Source organism: Neomonachus schauinslandi, chromosome 15, assembly GCF_002201575.2.
Source record: "Neomonachus schauinslandi chromosome 15, ASM220157v2, whole genome shotgun sequence".
Taxonomy (NCBI): domain Eukaryota; kingdom Metazoa; phylum Chordata; class Mammalia; order Carnivora; family Phocidae; genus Neomonachus; species Neomonachus schauinslandi.
Genome location: NC_058417.1, coordinates 53,956,376 through 53,981,853, shown reverse-complemented (window position 1 = coordinate 53,981,853; position 25,478 = coordinate 53,956,376). Strand labels below are relative to the sequence as shown.

At 48.9% G+C, this 25,478-nt stretch overlaps 1 protein-coding gene across 2 annotated transcripts; it reads left to right on the top strand.

The window, feature by feature from the left end:
* The first annotated feature begins 6,600 nt into the window (after positions 1-6,600).
* On the top strand, positions 6,601-25,197 carry SLC25A19 (solute carrier family 25 member 19). Of its 2 annotated transcripts, XM_021680852.2 has the most exons (8): positions 6,601-6,688; positions 7,172-7,227; positions 9,579-9,748; positions 9,941-10,096; positions 12,128-12,298; positions 20,640-20,823; positions 21,255-21,385; positions 23,567-25,197. In XM_021680852.2, the coding sequence occupies exons 3-8, from the start codon at positions 9,617-9,619 to the stop codon at positions 23,747-23,749; spliced, it is 957 nt and encodes a 318-aa protein (XP_021536527.1). In that variant the 5' UTR covers positions 6,601-6,688; positions 7,172-7,227; positions 9,579-9,616; the 3' UTR covers positions 23,750-25,197. The 2 variants fall into 2 exon arrangements, with proteins under 2 accessions (XP_021536527.1, XP_044777557.1); XM_044921622.1 differs by lacking the exon at positions 9,941-10,096.
* The last annotated feature ends 281 nt before the right edge of the window (positions 25,198-25,478 follow it).

Genomic DNA, 25,478 nt, shown 5'->3' with positions numbered 1-25,478 from the left:
CATGGATCTCATTTCAGCTGGGCCAGGAATTTGCCATCTGACCTCGAAGGACCTTGGGCACATGGACTAGCCCCTCTGGGCCGTGGCAGGACTAAGTGATATCCATGAGTCTTTCCAGTTCTCATGATCTGTCGTTCCCTGAGTCTCACTCACTCCACGATTAGTGAGTAGCCAAAGTCCTGCTGGCTTAGCTGTGGAGTGACCATCGGGAGGTCTCTTCTAAAATGTGGGGTGCCTGGGTGGCTCAGTCGGTTAAGCGTTTGCCTTCAGCTCAGGTCTTGATCCCAGGGTCCTGGGATCGAGCCCCGCATCAGGCTCCCTGCTCCGCAGGAAGCCTGCTTCTCCCTCTCCCACTCCCCCTGCTTGTGTTCCCTCTCTCACTGTGTCTCTCTGTCAAATAAATAAATAAAATCTTTAAAAATAAATAAATAAATAAAAATAAAATGTTGGCTTGTTCTAGTCCAGAACAAAATAGAACCAAAGATCTCTCAAGCTGAGGAGATTGTGTGGGAGAGATAGCAGTCAGTCCACAAAACTGATGAAAATAGAGATACAACACAGAGGCTGAGTTTCTTGGGGAAATAAGGCAATGCCCAAGCAAAGAGACAGAGGAGATGAGTGAGGACAAAGTGGGGACATTTTCAAGAAGGACAGAAAGTCAAATTTCTGTACCTGGTTCTGTCCACTGTGGGCCACCTTAACATTTTTTTTCACTAAGCAGGCTCAACGCGGGGCTTGAACTCACGAACGTGAGATCAAGACCTGAGCCGAAATCAAGAGTCGAACGAAGTCAAGAGTCACACACTTAACCAACTGAGCCACCCAGGCGCCCCCACCTTAACATTTTTAACTATCCTTTGCTCATGTGGACAATGCTTATCAGCACTTATGCTGAATGAAGAGAAGCAGAAGTCAAAATGTGCACATATCAATAACTGATTTTCAACAAAAGTGCAAAAGGCAATTCAGGGGAAAAAGAATAGACTTTTCAACAAAAATAGTGACTTTTAGGGGTGCCTGGGTGGCTCAGTCGGTTAAGCGACTGCCTTCGGCTCAGGTCATGATCCTGGAGTCCCTGGATCGAGTCCCGCATCGGGCTCCCTGCTCAGCAGGGAGTCTGCTTCTCCCTCTGACCCTCCCCCTTCCCGTGCTCTCTCTCTCATTCTCTCTCTCAAATAAATAAATAAATAAAATATTAAAAAAAATAGTGACTTCTAGGTGCTGAAAAAATGAAATATCCAAATACAAAAAAAAAAAAGGAAGAAAAACTTCAATGCATATCTCACACATACACAAAAATGAACCCAGGGATGCCTGGCTGGCTCAGTTGGTACAGCATGCAACTCTTTTTTAAGTTTATTTATTTTTTTAGTAATCTCTACACCCAATGTGGGGCTCAAACCCATGACCCTGGGACGCCTGGGTGGCTCAGTCAGTTAAGCGTCTACCTTCGGCTCAGGTTATGATTCCAGGGTCCTGGGATCGAGTCCCACATCCAGCTCCTTGCTGAGCAAGGAGCCTCCTTCTCCCTCTGCCTGCCTCTGTCTCTCTCTCTCTGATAAATAAATAAAATCTTAAAAAAAACCCACAAAAACCCATGACCCTGAGATCAGGAGTCACACATTCTTTCAACTGAGTCACCCAGACATCTTGCTTGTGACTCTTGATCCTGGGGTCATGAGTTCAAGCCCCATGTTGGGCCTAGAGCTTACCTTAAAAACAACAACAACAACAAAAAACCCCCAAATGGATCAGAGACCTAGATGTAAAACCTAAAACTATAAAATTTGTTATTAGAAAACATAGGAGAAAAATCTTTATGGCCTTTGGCTAGGCAAGGAACTCTTAGGTATGATATCAAAAGCATGATCCATAAAGAAAAAAAAATCAATAAACTGGACTTCATTAAAATTAAGAACTTCTGGGGCGCCTGAGTGGCTCAGTCGATGGGCATCTGCCTTCGGCTGGGGTCATGATCCCAGGGTCCTGGGATCGAGCCCTGCATAGGGCTCCCTGCTCAGCGGGAAGCCTGCTTCTCCCTCTCCCACTCCCCTCTGCTTGTGTTCCCTCTCTCACTGTCTCTCTCTCTGTCAAATAAATAAATAAAATCTTAAAAAAAAGAAATAGATAAAATTAAGAACTTCTGCTCTTTGAAAGACATGAGTGAAAACACAAGCCACATAAATAAAGATAAGCTACATATATAATGATAAGGGCTTAGATCCAGAAAACAGAAAACTCCCGAATTTCAACAATAAGAAACAAAGCAATCCAATTAAAAATGGGCAAAAGATTTGAGCAAATTCTTCACCAAGAAGATATAAGGATAGCAAGGAAGCACACAAAAAGATACTCAACCTTAGTCACTAGGGAAATGCAAATTAAAACCACAATGAGATATTGCTACATATCTGTTAAAATGGATGGATTAATAAAGAATGACCTCACCAAGGATGTGGAGGAACTAGAAATGTCATTCTGCAGGCAGGGAGGTGAAACAGTACAATCACTTTGGAAAGGTCTGGCAGTATCTTAAAGAGTTAAACATACACTGACCCTATGACCCAGTCATTCCACTCCAAGGTCTATACCCAAGAGAAATTAATGCAGATGTCCATACAAAGACTTAGGAATGAATATTTGCAGCAGCTTTATTTGTAATAGCCCTGAACTGGAAGCAACCCAAATATTCATCCACAGGTGAATGGATAAACAAATTGTTGTCTATCCATACAGTGGAATACTACTTAGCAAGAAAAAGGAATCAACTCATGATACACACTACATGGATGAATCTCAAGATAATTATGCTGAGGGAAAGGAGCCAGACAAAAAGAACATCATGTATAATTCCATGTATATAAAATTCTATAAAATGCAAAGTAACCTACAATGACAGAAAGCAGATCACTGATTGCCTGGGAAAGAGGGAAGAAGAAGGTGGGATGGTAAAGGAGGATGAGGAATCTTTTGGAGCCATGGGCATATGTTCACTATTGTGTGGCAATGTGCACCACACATCAAAACATAAAATTGTTGGGGCGCCTGGGTGGCTCAGTCGTTAAGCGTCTGCCTTCGGCTGAGGTCACGATCCCAGTGTCCTGGGATCGAGCCCCACATCGGGCTCCCTGTTCCGTGGGAAGCCTGCTTCTCTGTCTCCCACTCCCCCTGCTCGTGTTCCCTCTCTTGCTGTGTCTCTCTGTATCAAATAAATAAATAAAATCTTTAAAAAAAACCCATAAAATTGTTCACTTTGAATACATGTTGTCAGTTGTGTGTCAATTATACCTCAATAAAGCTGTTTTAAAACTGTGATGAGCCTAGAATATCTTGTTACACCAGAAAGTGAGAAGGCTAGTCATTTTGTCAAAAGGATTCAGGTGCCAACTTGAACAGGCACCACTAGCCAAAAATGGGAAATGTAAGTGTCATTTAGGATACTAACTAGAATGGATTGAAAGAGAATAGGTTTAATTATTTTATTTTATTTTCTTAAAGATTTTATTTATTTGACAGAGAGAGAGAGAGCACAAGCAGGGGGAGTGGCAGGCAGAGGAAGAGGGAGAAGCAGGCTCCCCGCTGAGCAGGGACTCAATCCCAGGACTCTGGGATCATGACCTGAGCCAAAGACAGACACTTAACCGACTGAGCCACTCAGGCGCCCCTTTATTTTTTACAAGATCTTAACTTATTTTTAAAAAAATTTTTTCAAGATTCTATTTATTTATTTGACAGAGAGAGAGGGAACACAAGCAGGGGGAGTGGGAGAGGGAGAAGCAGGCTTCCCACTGAACAGGGAGCCCGACGCGGGGCTCAATCCCAGGACCCTGAGATCATGACCTGAGCCGAAGGCAGACGCCTAACGACTGAGCCACCCAGGCACCCCAAATCTTATTTATTTATATGAGAGAGATAGAGAGCATGAGCAATGGGAGGGGCAGAGGGAGAAGGAGAAGCAGACTCCCCACTGAGCAAGGAGCCCAGCACGGGGCTCAATCCCAGAATCCCAGGATCATGGCCTGAGCCAAAGGCAGACGCTTAACTTACTGAGCCACCCAGGCACCCCAATTTTATTTTTTTAAGGAACTCTACACCCAACATGGGGCTTGAACTCACAACCCCAAGATCAAGAGATGCATGTTCTATCAACTGAGCCAGCCACATGCCCTGAGAACAAATAGTTTAAATCCATGTGTTCATAATGATAGATATAAAATATGTTTTATGTTGGCACCTGGCTGGCTCAGTCCACAGAGCATGAAACTCCTGATGTCAGGATTGTGAGTTCAAGCTTCATGTTGGGCGTAGAACTTATTTTTAAAAAATTAAAAATAAATAAAATTAAAACAAAATAAGTAAAATATTTTGTGGTCATAATGATAATAACAATAAAAAATCTCATTGATCAATAACCTTTGGAATATACTAGGGAACCAATTAATTATTTTGAAAACTGCTAAAAATGGAGTCACAAGTTTATCCTGCCTTTCTTCTATGACATGTACCTCATGTAATCAATTAATCAATGAAGGGATGTTCCTCTTACAGGTATTCCAGCATAAATGGTGAAGTAATGTCACCATTTATAGCCCCTAATCAATGCAATAATATTAATGGCTGTAAACACCACAAAATGAGACATGAGCACTCATTGTGATTCTCCTTATGGAGGTACACAATTCCACATAAGTAATCTTGTTTAAAAAAAAAATCAGGGGTGCCTGGGTGGCTCAGTCGGTTAAGCATCTGCCTTCAGCTCGGGTCGTGGTCCCGGGGTCCTGGGATCGAGCCCCACATCGGGCTTCCTGCTCAGCGGGAAGCCTGCTTCTCCCTCTCCCACTCCCCCTGCTCATGTTCCCTCTCTCGCTATGTCTCTATCTGTCAAATAAATAAAATCTTAAAAAAAAAAATCAAACCTGATCTGATGAGACCCCTTAGATCTAACTACCAATATGCAGAGAACACAGGAGGCGGAGGAAGATGTTAAAACAATTCCATGCAGATGCCACCAGCAAGATCCAGCCTGGGGAAAACTCAATAGGACAAACCACCTACTTTCTTAAAAAACAAATAAATAAAGAGAGAAAGAAAGGAAAAGAAATGAGAAGAACATGAAAGAAATTGCAAGCAAAAAAAAAGAAGAGGGAAACCATAGATTTGAAAAGACTTGAGATATATTAACCAGTTGCAATATATAGTCTGGATCTCAATTAGACAAACTTTAAAAAATGACATTTATAGGCCAACCAGGGAAATGTAAGCACTAATTCAATATTTGATGTTATTAGGAAAATCACTGTTAATTTTTGGGGGGTGGGATGATAGTTTGGGGCATATGCTTTAAAAGGGGAATGCTTGTCTTTTAAGGATACATTCTGAAATGTTAACTGGTGAAATCATATGATGTCTGGTATTTACTTCAAAATCATGTTGGGGGGAATGATGTTTTAAAATTGTGTGTCAGGGGCACCTAGGTGGCTCAGTCGTTAAGCGTCTGCCTTCGGCTCAGGTCATGACCTCAGGGTCCTGGGATCAAGCCCATGACCTCAGGGTCCTGGGATCAAGCCCCACATCTGGCTCCCTGCTCAGCGGGGAGCCTGCTTCTCCCTCTCCCACTCCCCCTGCTTGTGTTCCCTCTCTCGCTGTCTTTCTCTGTCAAATAAAAAAATAAAATCATAAAAAAATAATAAAATTGTGTGTCAAAGTGATTGCACTAATGAGAAAAATGCAATTAAAAAATCAGGAAGAAATACTGTCCTGCAAAACACTGATGCTACTTGGCGTGAGAGCGATAGGATGAGTCATTTCCCCCTTCGTTTCTACATTTTCTGTAGCGTCTGTAATGTATTTTTATATTATTTTTATAATGAGAAATTATGCATAATAAACCCTAGGGGGAAACAAAACTTCTACATTTTTGCCGTCCTCTTCCTGCTTTCCCAAAAACCCATCTACTCTCTCTCCCAAGTCCTCCAGGCTTTATTTTTATTTATTTTTTTTTTTAAAGATTTATTTATCCATTTGAGAGAGCGAGAATGAGAGAGAGTACATGAGAGGGGGGAGGGTCAGAGGGAGAAGCAGACTCCCTGCCAAGCAGGGAGCCCGATGCGGGACTCGATCCTAGGACTCCAGGATCATGACCTGAGCCGAAGGCAGTTGCTTAACCAACTGAGCCACCCAGGCGCCCCCTAAGTCCTCCAGGCTTTAGCTGAACTTCCCGCCATCTTTCCCAAGTTTAGATAATCCGGGTTCTGGGACTACGAGGGTTTTGAGGAAAGCAGGTCAAATTCACCGCACCCAACCTTCCCTCCGCTCGAAGGAGGATAGAAGCCACACGCCACTTAGCGCTGCGACCTCCCAAGGGCCACAGCCGTACTTCGGGACGCGCCACCTTCCCACGCGTGAATAACATTCGTGCACGCGCCCGCAGTGAGACTACATCTCCCAGAAGGCTCTGCGCCTACCACGGGGACAGCCTTAGTAGCGGTGGACTACATTACCCAGTGACGCCTTGCAAGAGGTGTTGCCCATCTATGACTATACAACTATTGGTCCAGCCCCTGTCGGAAGCTGCACGGTGATTGGTCCGGGAGCCCGTCAGTTACTGCCGGGCGCAATTAGTTTTGCTGCTGCATGAGGAGGTAGGAAGAGAAGCCCGCGCGGAGTCGGGCCGCGCCCTTCGTGCCCGGTGAGTGACCTCTACCTTCTCCTTCCTCGCCGTGCGCTCGGGGACTGGGTCGCACACATGCGCCGGTACTCACGTGGGGGCAGGGCCTGTACGCGCACGTGTCACGCCTGACCTGAGAAGCATCTTCAGGGACGCAGGGCGCAAAACCTCGCACACATTCGGGACACCCATACACGTGGGTGCCTGCTTCGCGGGCGTCTTCTCGGACTTGGGGGGAAAACGCCCCGAGGCACAGCTGGACACGTGTGTGCACACGCGGGGACGTCTGCGGGGACCCCCCAGCTGAACACATGGGCACACGGGCACGCGAGCTCACCGCTCGTAGCCCAACGCCAAGGGTTTCCGCAGTAAGAGAAGGGGGATGGCGTAGGCAAACTCTCCCACACCCCGCCCACCCTGCTGCTCACTCCAGGGTCCGCATCTCTAGATGTTCTGTATATCATGCATATACAGTCATACTTCATTTTTATTTTGTCTCTTTAGGTTACTACAAGGCTTACTGGTACAAGAAGGAAATTAGAACAAGTGGAAGAAGTAAGGTAACTATGGAACTATATTTAACCAGCCCTTTCATGTATATTAGACTTTTACCTCTTTTACAAAGCTTGCCACATATGGTGTCTTGCATGATCATCCCAGCAGTCTGGGCTAGGCAAGGCAGACATCATTCCCATTTTCCAGAAGAGAAAGAGGAACCCAGGTTAAATAAGCCTCCCAGGATATTAGGGAGAGGCAGAACTTGAACTCAGGCCTATTGATATGTCCAGCTAGGCAGATCTGCTTATTTATAGAAACGCCTCATTCCCTCCCTGATGGCAGGGCACCCACCCTGCTCAGTGTGACCTCAGCCGTTCCCGGGTGGCCTCTGGAGAGGCTTTGCCTCTCAATCACCTGCCCCATGGTTAAGCTGCTTCTCACAAGTGCCTGGAGAGAAGCAGCTTGAGTTAATGTCACAGAGAAGTCGACGGAAAAGGCCAGGTGTCCTCCTTTGAGAATGTGGAGGAGGAAGCTGCCGAGAAATGGGCACATTCCTGGCAGGGGTGGGGAGGTTTCATACCATCAGACTTTTTTTTTTTTAAGATCTTGTTTATTAAGAGGGAGAGAGAGAGTTTGCATGAGAGCAGGAGGGGGAGGGGCAGAGGGAGAGAGAGAATCTCAAGCAGACTCTCCTCCACGAGCACAGAGCCCGTTGTGGGGCTCGATCTCACGACCCTGAGATGACCTGAGCGGGAGTCGGAGAGTCTGCCACTCAGCCACTCAGCCGCTGTGATTTTTAGAATACTTTGCTGGTATAGCCATGTAGAAGTGCCTTGTTAATTTTAAGGATGGCTTGGAGCACTATTGTACTTTCAGAAAGTGAGTTTGGGGCTGAGGGAGTGGTGCAGACAGAATTCCAGAGGAAAAAAAAATCAGTGGTGGGGTGGAACTTGGCCCTGTGTGGGCACTGACTTTCCTGTTACTATTGGTATCCAAGAAGTAGGTTAACTCTGCGGCCCCTTCTAAAATCATTTTATATTTAGTTTTAGTTGTTTTGGGGTGCTTTAGTTGCCAACCCTTTCCCCAGAGGTAATTTTACCAACTTGTCGGTGTGTGTGCTGATAACAGACTTCCCCTGTGCTTTCTACTACCGTATGGAGTGTATATAGATATTGCTGTTTTTCTTGTGCAAAAATGGGGTTATACTAGACATACTGTTCCTGAAACATTTTTCCCACGTTTCAGTGTATTGTGGACATCTTTTCAAGTGTGTGTATCGCTCTGGCTTGTTCTTTTTAATGGCTGCATAGGATTCCATTGCTTGGATGTGACTTAGTGTATTTATCCATCCCTCTGTTGATAAGCATTTGTGTGATAATCCAGTTTTACAAACAGTGACATAATCCATGACATTTTACACATCCATGGTAGTGTTTCTCTAGCAGTGGTTCCCAACCAGGAGCAAGTGCTGTGAATGCTAGAGAGGACATAAGGATGACCCCTGGAGGGGAGGTGCTCTTTAGCTGAGCCCTGGTGCATGGGAGGGGCTAGCCTGGGGAAGAGTGAGTGGGATATATGGGGCGGGGGGTGGGGAGTTGGGGGGGGAGGGAGAGCCCCTGCATTTCAGACATGGGGAATAGTAGGTGCAGAATTAAGGTTGGCAGATAGGACCTCAAGCAGTGTTTTCTGGGAACTGGTCAGGAGCAGAGCCCACCATAGTTGAAGTGGCTGAAGAGAGGTCCAGAGTGAGGTTGAAGAGGTCGGTGGGGATCAGGTGGGCCAGGGAACATCGTTTCAAAGCATAGCACGGCTCCATGGCTGCAGCTGGGCCTGAAGTGTGCAAACAGTGGGGAGGGGATGCAGGAGGGCCCAGGAGTTGCTGGGTTCTTCCTTTGGATCATGTGGGCTTGTTGGGGAATCCCATGGAGTGCTCCTGGAGCCTGCATGTCGGACGTCGCCCTCGGTGCTCAGCTGCAGTGGGCTCTGCTCCCACACTGGGACTTTACCTCAGGCAGGAGTTTGCCATAAAACCAGGTGTCTTGGAAAGCAAGATGATCTCTGGAAGTGAACGATTTCCTACCAAGGCTGTTGGTTCATTCAGTCAACAAATGTGAGCACTCACCACGCTGGGCTCTATTCCAGGCACTGGAAATAAAGGGATGGGCAAATGAGAGCAAGGCCGTGTTTTCACAAGTTCGCATTCTAGTGGGGGAAAGTGGCAAGAAACAGATGTCCAGAGTAAATGTCCAGTATATTAATGCTATGCAGAAGAATAAAGCAGGGCAAGGGGATAAAAGGGGATATGGGTGCTGTTTTAGATGGGGTGGTCAGGGAGGGCTGCTCTGAGGAGGTGGTTGTGAGCAGAGACCCTAAGAACTTGCTCTGGTGTTAACTCCATGTCTCTTCCTTTTAGATTGAAACTGATGGACGTTGTATGGGCCAGCGGCAGGGATGGTTGGCTATGACCCCAAAGCTGATGGCAGGAATATCTCCAGTTTTGAGGTGGCTGTGGCTGGGTCTGTGTCTGGACTTGTCACGCGGGTGATGATCAGCCCCTTGGATGTCATCAAGATCCGTTTCCAGGTGCCCTTTCTCCCTTTTTTCCCCATGTAATGGGCTGGAGGACAAGTTCTCTCTTTCTTGTTAAAGCAGTTTCCAGATCTTGGAGTTTTGTCAAGGAGAAGCACTTTGCTGCCCTTGTTACATTTTCCAAATTTCTCCTTCTCACCCCACACCTGTCCCTGTTGTCCTGACCTTTTCGATTTTGATTCCTAGCTTCAGATTGAGCGCTTGTCTCGCAGTGACCCCGCTGCAAAATACCATGGGATCCTACAGGCTGGGAGACAGATTTTGCAGGAGGAAGGCCCCACAGCATTCTGGAAAGGACACGTCCCAGCGCAGCTTCTCTCTATGGGCTATGGAGCTGTTCAGGTAGATGGCAGGGGAATGGGCCAGGGCTCTGGGTTCGTGTTGCTCAACAGGGGAGCACGGGGAAGGTGGGGCCTGTGGGAGATGATCGCCACACTTCTACTCGTCTTAACTGGGGAACTACATGAAGTTCAAAGTCTGAAAATGAAGACAGAGTTAGACCAAGTTGTGCCATATGGGCATTCCCTTCCACACGTCCCCCCATCGTGGGGACTTAGCCCCACCTGAATATTAATTAGATGTTGTCCCGAGGAGACTGTCCTGACGTCATGCCCCCAGTGGGCTTGGCAAATGGTGATACAAATGCTTTCATTTTTCAGAGTAGCATTTTCACATCTGTACTTCCTCTGAACTCCCAGCAGCGTTGTGAGGAAGGTAGAACAGGTGTTTCGTGGGTCACAGAGAAGGGCAAGTGAGCTGCCAAAGGCCACACAGCCTGGAGGTGGTGGGACCAGGATGAGAATGCAGGCTCCTTAACTTTGTTTCGCATGTTCATGCCGCTCAGCGCCGGTTGATTTCTCCTTTTTTTTTTGAAGATTTTATTTATTTATTTATTTGAGAGCGAGCGAGAGAGCCTGTGCGAAAGCAGGGGGAAGAGCAAAGGGAGAGGGACAAGCAGACTCCCCGCTGAGCACGGAGCCCGACTCAGGGTTCGATGCCACGATCCCAAGATCATGACCTGAGCTCCAACCAAGAGTCGGACGCAGAACCGACTGAGCCCCCCGGCGCCCCAGCACCACTCGGTTTCCTGGTGGGTGGTGCGGACGCCGGCGCCGCGGCAGTTGCCGGCCGGGGTGCGGTGCTCGGGGTGAGCCGGGCCCCGCGGCAGGCACTTGGCGTGTGTTCCCTCACCGCGGTCCCCCGGCGGAGGCTCTGTTGCTGCTCCCGTTACCGACAAGACGAGGCAGAGAGCCTAGGTAGTGAGCCCAGCCAAAGGCACCAGCTCGAAAGCCGGCAGGGTCAGGATTCCCACCCGGACGGCTGGAGCCAGAGTAGCCCCTGCCTGCCTGTCCTGTGACGGCCCGGCGATGGCCGGGGTCAGGCGCTCATGGGTTGACGCGCCTGTGTGGCCAGCCCTCCGCGGCCGCCGCGTGCTCGCGGGACGCCCAGCTGTCTCGAGCTGCCCGCAGAAGAGCTCCGCAGCGGGGGCTTTGTACCGTACAGTACAGAGCACGTGGAATTGTCCCGAGCGAGTGTCTGTGAAACACTGCTGTCACTGGCTGTCCTGAAGGGGGGCCTGCACCGATCCACAGCGGCTCTCCCCTCCCGGCTCCGGGGACGTGCAGCTAATGAGTAGAACTTTTCTTTTCTTTTCTTTTCTTTTCTTTTCTTTTCTTTTCTTTCTCTCTCTCTCTCTGTCTCTCTCTCTCCCTCCCTCCGTCCCTCCCTTCCCTCTCTTCCCTCTTAGATTTTATTTATTCGGTTGACAGACAGCACAAGCAGGGGGAGCAGCAGGGAGAGGGAGAAGCAGGCTTCCCGCAGAGCAGGGAGCCCAATGCGGGACTCGATCCCAAGACCCTGGGATCGTGACCTGAGCCAAAGGCAGGTGCTTAACTGCCTGAGCCGCCCAAGCGCCCCTGAGTACAGCTTTCTGATATAAAAATTTTCCCCTCTATTTTATTTTGTTTTATTATTATTATTTTTTAAGATTTTATTTATTTATTTGACAGAGAGCACAAGTAGGCAGAGAGGCAGGCAGAGGAGAAGGAGAAGCAGACTCTCCACTGAGCAGGGAGCCCGACGTGGGGCTCGATCCCAGGACCCCGGGATCATGACCTGAGCTGAAGGCAGATGCTTAACAGACTGAGCCACTCAGGCGCCCCTCCCCTCTATTTTCTTAACCCTCTGGGTATTTGGCTCTACTCAAATAGAGTACAAAATGCCGTCTGCGCTTTGCACAAAGTTATATGTTCATTATATTCTGTGACTGCTCAAGGAGAGTATTCCCTCGTCCATAGAACCAGGCCTCACCTGGGTCGTGGTGGTGTATTTGGGGGGGGTGTTTGTCAATTACTTTGTCACGTGCTCTTGTAGTTTCTGTCGTTTGAACTGCTGACCGAGCTGGTGCACAAAGCCACCACGTACGATGCCCGCGACTTCTCAGTGCACTTTGTGTGTGGAGGCCTGTCCGCCAGCGCCGCCACCCTGGCCGTGCATCCCGTGGACGTGCTGCGCACTCGCTTTGCAGCTCAGGGTGAGCCCAAGGTGAGTGGCCGGGCCAGAGAAGGGGTGCCCGCGTAACAGAAGGTGTTCCATGAGTTGGGGCTCTTTTCTTTAGAGGGAACAAAACCCCCAGGCATGCTGGGGTCTGCATCCCCTCCGTCGGTCCATCTGTAAGACCTGTAACTGCTGAGCACCATGCCAGGTGCTCGCAGCCTCACGAGGGAGACGGAACCTACGGGTGGGAAACAGAACAAGTAATGAACAGTAGGTTGGACAGTAAAGGCATTCGGGAGAGTGAGACTGGAGATCATATTTCTGGGTTATTGTGAGAGTGTTTTTGGTTTCCACAAAGAATGGATAGAGGAAATGGGATAATTGAGTCAGATTCCAGGAAGAACTTACTGAGTGAAAGGGAGGGATTAAATCCTGAAATAGACCTCCCCACCATAATCTTTGTTTCCTGGACATACATAAGAATAGCAGTGTGTGTGTGTGTGTATGTGTGTGTGTGTGTGCGCACGCACATGTGCATGCTCAACCAAGAAAGAGTAATTTTTCTGTCTCCCTTCTGCTTTAGGGTATTTTTGTGGGGAATGACACTGCTTAAGAATTTGATGTGCTTTAGAATAACTGTGGTTTCAGTTCAGTTCAGTTGCCTGGGGTGGAGATCCTGGGCTGGTGGAGCCCTTTTGTTTAGGAGACTTCCTGATGGCTTTTTTGGTTTAGAAGGGCAGAGTGTCCTGGGAACAGTCTGCAAGCAAACGAATGGGGCATGAGAGCTAGATCCTTCTGTATGGCACTTCAATGGGAAATAGAGTTTTCTCCTGGTGGTGAAATGAGATGAGGGGCCCTGGACACTGAGCAGAGAGATGGGGGGGAAGGGTGTTTGTAGTTGGAGAAGACAAACAGCTTTCAGCAACATGGTGGCTGCTGGGATGAAAAAAAAAAATGAGTGGTGGTGCTCCATCAGCTTCTCTGCTCTGGGCTGCTGGAGTCCTCTTCTAGGACTTCCCAGCCCTTAGTAAAAAAAAAAAAAAATCTATGAGAAGGTACATTTGAAACTAATATAATACTGTATGTCAATTCTACTTCAATAATAAATTTTAAAAAGAGGTCTGTGAGAAGGAAAGGTATAAGAGAAAAGAGAATAACATATTATCTCTCTGGCTTAGACGACTGAGATAGGGATTCTAGATTCTGGAATAATCAGGAAATCGTCTGTGTGTAAAAGTGAGTGAAAGAGATCTGTTTAAAAGCTGTAGACCCTCCACCTTTCGTACATCAGTAGCAGCCGTGGTGTCAGTCCTCACCTTTAAAATGTTTCTTAGGGGCGCCTCTGTGGCTCAGTCGGTTAAGCATCTGCCTTCAGCTTAGGTCATGATCCCGGCGTCCTGGGATCAAGCCCCGCATCGGGGCTCCCTGCTTTGCAGGAGCCTGCTTCTCTCCTCCCCGCTTGTGCTCTCTCTCTCACTATCTCTGTTGCTGTCTCTGTCTCAAATAAATAAATAAAAATCTTTAAAATGTTTCTTGATTAGGGGTGCCTGGTGGCTCAGTTGGTTGAGCATCCAACTCTTGGTTTAGGCTCAGGTCATGATCTCAGGGTCATGACATCAAGCCCTGCATCGGGGTTCCTCAGAATGGAGGCTGCTTGAGATTCTTTCTCCCTTTCCCTCTGTCCCTCCCCCTGCTTGTGTGCACTCTCTCTGTGTCTCTAAATAAATAAATAAAATCTTTAAAGTGATTTTTCATCAGTGATCTATAAGGTATATAAAAGTTAAACAGACATGTGGTTCTGCATGAATTATAACAAAGAAACACTTAACAGCCACCCCGATTCCAGTCCCCAGAGGCAACCACTTTTTTTTTTTTAAGATTTTTTATTTATTTATTTGACAGAGACAGAAATAGTGAGAGCAGGAACACAAGCAGCGGGAGTGGGAGAGGGAGAAGCAGGCTTCCCCTCGAGGAGGGAGCCCGATGTGGGGCTCAATCCCAGGACCCTGGGATCATGACCTGAGCCGAAGGCAGACGCTTAACAACTGAGCCACCCAGGCACCCACAACCACTTTTTTTTTTTAAGATTTTTTTTTTTTTTAAGATTTTATTTATTTGAGAGAGAGAGAGAACGTGCACAGAGGGGGAGTGCAAACCCCGCTGAGCAGGGAGCCCGATGTGGGGCTCGACCCCAGGACTCTGAGATTATGACCTGAGCCGAAGGCAGCTGCTTAACCGACTGAGCCACCCAGGCACTTTTAATACTGGTGGCTCGCTCTTCTCTTATTTACTTCCTAATTCTTAGTAACATGCTTATACTACTAGTTCTCTCTTTCTTTTTCTTTCTCATTTTTAAATTGTAGACATTAGCTATCAATAGCTACTGTGGAAGATGAGAGTTTACCTCTTCTACCATAACTCGCACGTGTGCTTGCGCTCCCTCTGATGTCAGTATGACCGGTTTATAGATTTTGGCTAAATCAATACTGGGTGTCTATGCTGTTATGATTTGTAAATGTTACTGCTGAGCCTTGAAATACATTATGATTACATTTTCTATCTTTGTCTTACCTGAAATTAGTGATTGCCTTGTATTTTATTTAACAGCTTTTCGCATGCTTATGACAAAGTTACCCTCGGGGCGCCTGGGTGGCTCAGACCATTAAGCGTCTGCCTTTGGCTCAGGTCATGATCTCTGGGTTTTGGGATCTAGCCCCACATCGGGCTCCCTGCTCTGTGGGGAGCCTCCTTCTCTCTCTCTCCCTCCCTCTGCCCATCCTCATACTCGTTCTCTCTCCCTTTCTCTCTCTCTCAAATAAATCTTAAAAAAAAAAAGTTACCCTCAAACGGTCTTGATAGGGTCAGCCTGTGGTCATCAGTCCCACGTTATTAGGGAGCCTCTCCTGGAGCCCCGAGCTCTAGCAGCCTTCACCCTCTGGCATCGTTATGGACTCTTTGCTCTAGGACTGTTACCAGCTGTTCTGTTAGGAATTCTCTTGTTGGGTCCTGTGTCTTCTTTTTCTTAATTAATCCCTCATTTTGGTGGAGATTTCCAGAGATAACAGCTTCTTTAGAGAAGCCTTGATAGAAAATGCCTACTTACACTTGACTCATGATTTGGGTATAGAATTCTAGGTAGCTCTCAGTGTTGCTGTAGAGAAGTCCAGAACCACTCCAATTAATGATCCTTTATATGAAGCTATCACCCCTCCTGCTTTGGGAACTTTCAGGGTCCCTTCTTGATTCCTGGCATTCTAGAGATTTACCAGTGACGTGCACTGGTCTGTGTCTCTTTCATTCATTGTGATGGGCACTTCTGGACCCTTTAGTCTGAACACTCCTGTTCCTCATGCCTAGAAAATGGTCATGAATGATTTATTCACAATTGCTATTTTCCATTTTTTTCTTTTCTTTCTGTAATTCATGTCAGTTGGGTATTAGACATCCTGGGTCTATCCTCTGGTTGACTTATCTTTTCTCTACTATTGTTTAGCTCTCTCTCTTTCTGTCCTACTTTCTGGGAGGTTTCCTTGCTTTTATCATTTGGGGCCCTCTGTTGAATTTTAAAAATGCTTGCTAATGTATGTTAATTCCTAAGAGCACTTTCTTGGTTTGCTTTAGTCTAATTTAATGAAACATCACTTACATACGTAGTAAAAGTCACTCTTTAGTATATACCTCTCTGACTTTTTTTTTTTTTAAACTTCTGGAACTAATTTTTTTCCTTAAAGATTTTATTCATTTATTTGACAGAGACACAGTGAGAGAGGGAACACAAGCAGGGGGAGTGGGAGAGGGAGAAGCAGGCTTCCCGCTGATCAGGGAGCCCGATGTGGGGCTCGATCCCAGGACCCTGGGATCATGACCCGAGCCAAAGGCAGACACTCAACGACTGAGCCACGCAGGTGCCCCTCTGACTTTTTTTTAAGATTTAATTTAATTTATTTATTTGAGAGAGCACAAGTGGGGTCGAGGGGGTGGGGGAAAGGACAGAGGGACAAGCGGGCCCTGCTAAGCATGGAGCCCGACATGGAGCTCCATCCCAGGGCCCCGAGATGACCCAAGCCCAAGTCAGACACTTTTTTTTTTTTAATTTATTTGAGAGAAAGAGAATGAGATAACACGGGGTGGGGGCTCAGAGGGAAAAGAAGACTCCCCGCTGAGCAGGGAGCCCGATGCGGGACTCGATCCCGGGACTCCAGGATCATGACCTGAGCCGAAGGCAGTCGTTTAACCTACTGAGCCACCCAGGCGCCCCTAAGTATTTTTTTTAAGATTTGATTTGATTTATTTATTTATTTGAGAGAGAGAGAATGAGAGAGAGAGTGAGCATGAGAGGGAGGAGGGTCAGAGGGAGAAGCAGACTCCCTGCCGAGCAGGGAGCCCGATGCGGGACTCGATCCCGGGACTCCAGGATCATGACCTGGGCCGAAGGCAGTTGCTTAACCAACTGAGCCACCCAGGCACCCCTCTGAGTTTTGATGAATGCACATAACCACTACTATAATCAAGATATAAAACAAAAGTTCCATCACCCCCAAATGTCCTCCTGCCCCTTTATAGTCAGTCCCTCTCCATTGCCAGCCTCTGTTAACCACTGGTCTGTCTTCTGCCTTTTTCGGAATGTCAGATATAGGGAATTAGGTCTTACGTAGTTGTTTGAGTAGGCACCCTTCACTTGGCGTCTGCATTTGAGATTCATCCATGCCGCATGTATGAGTGGTTGGTTCCTTTTTCTTGCTGCATAGTATTCTGTCGTGTGGCCCTACCATGATTTGTTAGTTGGGAGATGTCACGGTTGTTCTCCAGTTTTTTGGTGATTATGACTAAAACCACTACAAACATTCACATACAGATTATTGTGTGAACATTTTGTTTCTCTTGGGTGAATACCTAGGCATGGGGTTGCTGAGTTGTACGGTGAAAATGTTTAATTTTGAGGAAAAGCCAGCCTGCTTCCTACATGGCTGTGCCGTTTTGCATTCCCACCAACATTTCCAGTTGTTCCTTATCCTCACAATACTTCGTATTATCTGGTTTTTGGTTTTATTTGATTCTTTTTAAAATTTTTTTTATTTCAATTTTTATTTTAATTTAAATTCAATTAACGTATAATGTATTATTTGTCTCAGGCATACAGGTCTGTGGTTCATCAGTCTTATATAATACCCAGTGCTCATTCCAGCACATACCCTCCCCAATGTCCCTCACCCAGTTACCCCATCCCTCCACCCCTCTCCCCTCCAGCAACCCTCCGTTTGTTTCCTATGATTAAGAGTCTCTTATGGTTTGCCTCCCTCTCTGGTTTCGTCTTCATTTTTTTTTCCCCTCTTCCCCTATGGTCCTCTGCCTTGTTTCTCAAATTCCACATATGAGTGAAATCATATGATAATTGTCTTTCTCTGACTGACTTATTTCGCTTAGTATAATACCCTCTAGGTCCACCAACAATTTTATTCTTTTCTAAAGGTTTATTTATTTATTTGAGAGAGAGAAAGAACGAGTGTGCCTGTGAGCAGGAGGAGGGGCAGAGGGAAAGAATCCCAAGCAGACTCCCCGCTGAGTATGGAGCCTGACGGAGGGCTCAGTCTCATGACCCTGAAGTCATGACCTGAGCCGAAACCAAGAGTTGGGCGCTTAACTGACTCAGCCACCCAGGCGCCCCTATTTTTATTTTATTCTTTTAAATTTTAGCCACTCTACTAGATGTGAATAGTGGTATCTCATCGTGATTTTACCACAGAGATGTTGAATGTATTTTTATGTGCTTATTTGCCCTTTGTGTACCTTCTTTGCTGAAGCAATCTGTTCAAACTGTTTTCCCATTTTGGTGGTTTGTTGTTTTTGTTTTACACATTTTTTCTGAGTCCATGGCTGTGGCTGTCTTCACGTCCTTGTAGTCTGTTTTTTGAAGAACAGATGTTTTTAATTTTCTTTTTTTAAGATTTTATTTATTTGTCAGAGAGAGAGCACAAGCAGGGGGAGCAGCAGAGGCAGAGGGAGAAGCAGGCTCCCTGCTGAGCAGGGAGCCCGATGCGGGGCTCGATCCCAGGAATCTGGGTTCATGACCTGAGCCGGAGGCAGACGCTTCACCGACTGAGCCACCCAGGTGCCCCAAAAAAGTCCTAATTTATCAATTTGTTCTTTTATGCATTTTGCTTTTGGTATTTTATCCAAGAAATCTTTGCTTAAGGGCGCCTGGGTGGCTCAGTGGGTTAAGTGTCCAACTGTTGGTATTGCATCAGGTCATGATCTCGCAGTTACGGGATTGAGCCCCGCACAGGGCTCTGTGCTCAGCATGGAGTCTGCTTCAGATTCTCTCTCCCTCCCACTCTTGCTCTCTCTCTCTGTCTCTCAGATAAATAAATACAATCTTAAAAAAAAAAGGAAATCTGCCTAACCCAAACTCACAAAGATTTTTTCCCTCAAAACAAGAGTTTGTCTTGTTCTCTGAATCTTACCTCTTTTTTATTTTATTATTATTTTTTTTAAGATTTTATTTATTTATTTGACAGAGAGAGAGAGAACAAGTAGGCAAAGAGGCAGGCAGAGGCAGAGGGAGAAGCAGGCTCGCCGCTGAGCAGGGAGCCCGATGCGGGGCTCGATCCCAGGACCCTGGGATCATGATCTGAGCCGAAGGCAGCGGCTTAACCGACTGAGCCACCCAGGTGCCCCTATTTATTTTATTTTTTAAAAGATTTTATTTATTTATTTGACAGAGAGAGAGAGATAGCGAGAGCAGGAACACAAGCAGGGGGAGTGGGAGAGGGAGAAGCAGGCCTCCCGCGGAGCAGGGAGCCCGATGCGGGGCTCGATCCCAGGACCCTGGGACCACGACCCGAGCCGAAGGCAGACGCTCAACGACTGAGCCACCCAGGCGCCCCCTTACCTCTTTTTTAAATCGACTCTTTCCTTTTATCATGGAGGTGATGCCTTCTCTTTGGCCTGAGAATATCAGTTCCAATTTTGTAGTTGGCCTCTGTTTCCTTTGGTTTCCTTCTTCTGTCTATCCTGTCTCTTCCTTCCAGATGATTTCTGTGCCCGCCCCCCCATTGATCATTTTGGTCTCTGGATTTTGTTTTTTGTTTGTTTGTTGTAACCACTGCGGGGCTCAAACTCATGATCCTTAGATCAGGAGTCACACACACTGGTGACTGAGCCAGTCAGGCACCCTGGTCTCCATTTTTTTTTTTTTTTTAAGATTTTATTTATTTATTTGACAGAGAGAGACATAGCGAGAGAGGGAACACAAGCAGGGGGAGTAGAAGAGGGAGAAGCAGGCTTCCTGCAGAGCAGGGAGCCCGATGCGGGGCTCGATCCCAGGACCCTGGGATCATGACCTGCGCTGAAGGCAGACACTTAACGACTGAGCCACCCAGGCACCCCTGGTCTCCATTTTTTATGAAGGCTTTCCTCAGATGTCTGGTGACCCTTGGCTGCCAGCCTGTTGTTAAAGGGGGCACAGGGAAGCAGAGTGGGACTGTGGGTGCGTGGCGGGCTTGTGGCCCAGTGGCCTTTCTCCAAGTCCTAGCCCTTTCTTGGAGGTCCCCAGGGTGAAATCCTTCAGTGTGGCTGCCAGCGTCCAGGAGCCAAGAGGCGAGGAGGTAGCCAGCGTCCTCCCTTCTCGGTGCAGGGTGCCTCCCCCAGCCGCCCTGTCATTGCGGTGCCTCGCCGCGCCCACTGCAAAGAATGCGTCGAAGGGAAGGGTACTAAGAAAAACCAATGCCCGGTGGTCTGCCTGCATGGAGATCGCCTGATGACAGGTTACAAAAGGTTAAATATATGCACCTGGCAAAAAATCCAAATAGCGTAAAATGGTAAGAGTAAATCTCCCTCTTCCCCCGCCCCGGCTTTCCCTCCATGGAGGTCACGCTCGCCCTTCCTCATTTCTCATGTATCCCTGGGGGCGAGGGGGTAGTAAATCCCTTCATGGTTTGTTCCTCCACAAGCACTAAACCCGCTCTTCAGCCTCTCACTGTGCTCATTCAGCTCTGTGTTTGGGGGATTAGTCCCGATCCGTTGTGCAGATGGCGCGATACCCTTTCCTCGGCTGCTCTGTGTCCGGAATGGGTGTGTCATCATGTATGTAACCAGTCACCCAAGGGCGGACGCTGCGTCTTTGCTCTTCCGCAGGACACGGTGGCAACTGTCCTCGGACATGTACTCTCGTGCACTTGTGCAGACATACTGGTCTTGTAAATAGCTAGAAGGGGAGTTGCTGGAAAACCCCGCCTTAGGATTTTTGTCCAGCATTTCCTTTGTGCCCTGGGCAGGAGAAGTCATGCTCCCAGCAGTTGGGATTTTGGCCGAGGGGAGGTGCACGTGATGGGCTGCGATCCAGGGCCAGACCGCCCCTTGCACTCACTTGAGCTGCCCGTGTGCCGTCCAGGTGTATAAAACCCTGCGAGACGCCGTGGTGACCATGTACCGGACTGAAGGCCCCTTGGTTTTCTACAAAGGCTTGAACCCCACCTTGATCGCCATCTTCCCCTACGCCGGCTTCCAGTTCTCATTTTACAGCGCCTTGAAGCACATGCACAAGTGGGTCCTGCCCGCCGAGGGAAGGAAGAACGGTGAGAAGCCCTCACACGAAGAGAATCCGGGTTTCCACTGTCCCCCTCCCCCAAGCCGGAGCATCTCTTTCTGATCCTTGTAGGAGCTAAGGCCTTCTGTCAGAGGCTAGGACATCCCGTTCTCTGAACCCTGCTCTGTCGCACTGCGAACCAAACCAACCAAGCCAGCAGCTGGCAGACCCTTTCAGCCCTTGCCACCCCAGCAGTGGCATTGTCAACATTGATTCTCCTCCCAAGCCTTGAACTGAGTCACACCGCAGAGCCTGCAAGCTCCTCCTTCCATTCCCTCCTTACTGCCATTCGACCCAGAGGAGCGTGTGTGGTTCTCCTCGGAGATTCAGGGTGCTGGTGGGTCTTAGTTTTACGGTGGAGGCTTGTCTTCCCCCGATTGCACTTTTCCTCATTTCCCCCCTCAATCCCACTTGGTTCAGAGAACCTCAGAAACCTGCTCTGTGGCAGCGGAGCTGGAGTCCTCAGCAAGACCCTCACATACCCCCTGGACCTCTTCAAGAAACGGCTGCAGGTCGGAGGGTTTGAGCGGGCCCGAGTCACCTTTGGCCAGGTGAGCTGTCCCCCTGCACAGAGCTCCGAGCCTTGCCCCTCACCTGCCCATTGGTCAGCATTAACCCCCACAGCCCGTCCCTGGGGATCCCCAAACACATAGGAAAGCCACACACAGCCCTGTGCATGTTGGACACCGTGGGATGATCCAGGCGAAGGAGGGTTCAGTGTTTCTCGTAAAAAGTGTTCAGTTCAGGGCGCCTGGGGGGCTCAGTAGGTTAAGCGTCTGACTCTTGATCTCAGCTCAGGTGTTGATCTCGGGGTCGTGAGTTCCAGCCCTGTGTTGGGTCCATGCTGGGTGTGGAGCCTACTTCAAGTAAAAAAAAAGAAAAGTGTTCAGTTCGGTTTGGGACAAAGAGTATAATCCTATAAGAAAGGTCCCCAGGGCTCCTGGTTGGTGCAGCTGGTTGAGTGTCTGACTCCTGGTTTTGGCTCAGGTCGTGAAATCGGGGTCGTGGGTCAAGCCCTGCACTGGGCTTTGTGCTTGGTGTAGAGCTTGCTGGTCCCTCTCCCTGTGCTCCTCCCCTGCTCTCGAGCTTCAGTGCATGCTCTCTCTTTCTCAAATAAATCTTAAGAAGAGATAGGTCCCCAAAATACTAAAGAACCCCGAGGAGACTCCCACTGGTGCATGAGGTTGTTTGCTTTATTCTGTAGGGGTTCCTGGAGAGGAGTGAATGAAATCTGATCAACTAAATTATATATATATATTTTTTAATTTTTTTAAGATTTTATTTATTTATTTGCTAGAGAGAGAGTGAGAGTACAAGCAGGGGGAGCAGCAGGCAGAGGGAGAAGCAGGTTCCCCGCTGAGCAGGATCCTGGGATCATGACCCGAGCCGAAGGCAGCTGCTTAACCAACTGAGCCACCCGGGCGCCCCTAAATTATATTTTAAAGGCACTAGAAGCTTTGTCATTCACAGAAGCCCCCATTGTAGGTGATTTTATAATGTTAATAGTCATTCCTAGTCGGCTTGGATTTTGCAAACTGGATTTTCACCTGCTGCTTTGGGGGCACCACCCAGTGGTGGGCTAGGGGTGGAGCAAGGGGGGAGTAACTCCAGCACTTTCCCCTCCGGAATCTGGGAACCTGGGACGTCCGCGCAGGAAGAAACCTGCCCGACAGATGTCAGAAAAGAGTGGCCTGCAACCGGAGACAGAAGGGAGGGAGCACTCCTTACTTGGGGGAGGGGGAAATATTGAGTTAGTTGTAATCCATCTTTGTAGGAAATTCAGAGAAGTCCTGGAGACAAAAAGATAAAACTGACATGTAACTCCCAACACCACCCCCTGCAGAGATAATCAGGCAGAACCATTGGCTGTAGTTTTGTTTCTTTGCATAAACATACGTGTACATTTTAACACAGGGTGGAATACAAGATTTTATAACCTCCTTTTTCCACTTACGAACTTGTCCTGAAGGAATGGTTTGAATTTGCACAGGGAGAGTTGCTGAGAGCCCAGGACAGAGGAGAGAGCCTTGTTCCTAACAGATTTTGTGGCCAATTTGGTTGGAGGACCAGTGGAGGGTGAGGGCAGATCAGGGCGGGAAGAACACCAGGCTGTGGAGCTTGGATTTGATCTTCTTTTTTCTCTTTTTCCTTCTCCTTTTTTTTTTTTTTTTAAAGTAAGCTCTACGCCCAGTGTGGGACTTGAACTCACGACCCCGAGATCAAGAGTCCCACACTCCACCAGCCGAGCCATTGATTCTTCATTCTTTATAATGGTTGATTGTAATGATTCTTTGATCTTGATTCTTTATAATGTCATGGTCATCACAACGGGGAGTTAGTGGAGATGTGGAGAGAGCGGGGCTTGAGGGGAGTTGGGTCTTGGGGACGCGAGTCTGGCGGCGGTGTGTGGCAAACCGCGAAGGCCGGACTAGAGGCCCAAGCGAACAAGGGGCAGATTCAGATCCGCTGCCCCAGGCGGGCCAGGCGGGCTGGGGAAAGGGCCCTTAAGAGGCCCGGTCGGTAGGCGCTCTGTCCAGTGCTGATTTCAGGCACTGCCTCTGTTCAGTCTGAATTATTAGTCCACTTGGAAGAGAAAGAAAAGGTTAACTGCTCTGTCCTTTTTGCCTTCGTTGCTTGTCCAGCCAGTGTTGACTGGGAGCTGTGATGTGCCAGGTGCTGGGCTGACGGAAGAAAGAGCCAGCATCCGTGTGTTAATCTCTTCCTCTGCCCAGGTTCGCAGCTACAGGGGCCTCCTCGATTGTGCCCAGCAGGTGATGCAGGAGGAAGGCCCCACGGGCCTCTTCAAGGGCCTGTCCCCGAGCCTGCTGAAAGCTGCTCTCTCCACCGGCTTCGTGTTCTTCTGGTATGAGCTCTTCTGTAGCTTCTTCCACCCCATGAAGAAGGCGGACAGCTAGCCCCCAGGGCAGGAAGGGCGGCCTCCGGAAGGAAGGCAGACTCCCGTACCATCTCGTGCTGCACCGAGAGCTGCTGCCCGCTCCCTGCCTGCCAGGCGGCTCTGGCATCACTAGAAGGGTAGGGGCCTTCTCGGGGGGATGCAGGGCTTGGCCTGTGGGGACGCAGCCGTGTCGGTCAGAAGGAGCTTGGGGTGCTTTCTCTGTGTGGTCCTGGCTCGCAGGAAAGGCGGCAGCGACCCCCCTGCGCTTCTCAGCACCTTCTGCCCAGAACTGTCCGGGCTCTGGGGGTGGGGGGCCACGGCTGGAGCCCGAGGGCTGGGATTGGGCCCTTCGCGGGGGCCTGGTCCTCTCGTGTGCGCTCTTACTCCCACCAGCTAATTTAACGCACACCGAAGCTACAAGCACATTCCTTATTTCGCTCCATCTTCCCTTCCACATCACGTCCCTCCTCACAGGGTATGAGGGAGGGAACCCTTGGCTTCCTCAGATTCCCTTTTTCTCAATACTTGCATCCCTCATGCAGCTTTGCTTCTGGTTCTGAGGGGAAGAATTAGTCACTTTATAGCCCCCGCCCCCCACGCCCAGGTCCCCCTGTCTGTGAAGTTCCGCTCAGGCTGTTCTCTCCCCTGGGTGGGACAGAGCGTTGCTAGAGGGCCTCTGGGGAAAACAGATCCCGGCGGCCCACAAGAAGTGGGGGCTGTGCTGATGGGGAGGAGCTGTGGGTAAAGGTGGCGGCCTTTGCCCCCAGTCTGCCTGGGGTCACTCCTCTCCCGGGGGGTGGGGGCGGGAGCCTTACAGCTGGGCCTGTTGGCATCGGCTGCCCGCTCAGCGTCCCCCTCCATGATCAGTGTGGTGCTGCGTGTATCCTCTGTCACCCCAGGAGGGCCACAGCTCTGAAGCAGCCTCATGAAGGGGGTGGGAGAAGGAAAGGGTCGGGCAGCCAGCCTGCTGAGGGCAGTGGTGTCAGGGGCTTGTCAGCACAAGAACTCACAACAGCTGCTCGTCTGGGCACAGAGGAGAAACTGCAGTAAGGGCGTGAGACCAGGAAATCTACAGAACACAATCACCACCCTTTCCACCCAGTTCTGCCCCCCGACCCTTCAGGGGAGCCAGGATGGAGGAGCAGCAGAGCCCCTTGCAGGCCTTCACCCAGCCCTCAGTCTGGGCTCTGGCTCCAGCCTCTGTACCCACTGAGGAGGAGAGCAGGGGCCGGGAGCAGGCCTGTGTGGGTGTCCTGGCCCTTGGACCCCTTCCGTCATCAGAGTGGTTTTGGCTCTGGCCTGGGGCTTTGTGACGTGTCTGGGACCCTGAATCCTGAAGCTTCCCTGCTCCCGGCTGCTGGTTATGAACATCCAGGCTGTGGGTAGGGGGGTGCTCCAACACCCACAGAGTTTGGGGCACTGGGCTTGGGGCTGCAGGAAAGCTGCCTGAATGTATTTTTTAAGAAACTCCACTTTAGTGGAATAAAGTAAACTTTATTCTCTTCATCTCTCCTACTCATTATTTTGCTGCAGCTGCTCTTTCTCATCCATTTGCTGGTGACCACTTTGGCCAGCCCTTTTGACAGAAGAACTACTCTGGCAACAGGAAACCGCCATGGACATTTGACTGTGCGACCGGAAGAGGCGCCTTTCCAGCCCCTTCTGGCTGCCCTCCTGCAGCCCAGGGCCGGCGTCAGGAAAGGCCCTCAGCTGCTGGGCCCGCGCCTCTTCCCCAGCCGCAGCCACGA

Coding starts and splice junctions, on each gene's coding strand:
- SLC25A19 (XM_021680852.2), top strand. CDS start 9,617: ATGGTTGGCTATGACCCCAAAGCTGATGGCAGGAATATCTCCAGTTTT. Junction 10,097..12,127: donor TGGGCTATGGAGCTGTTCAG/GTAGATGGCAGG, acceptor GTGCTCTTGTAG/TTTCTGTCGTTTGAACTGCT. Junction 12,299..20,639: donor CAGCTCAGGGTGAGCCCAAG/GTGAGTGGCCGG, acceptor TGTGCCGTCCAG/GTGTATAAAACCCTGCGAGA.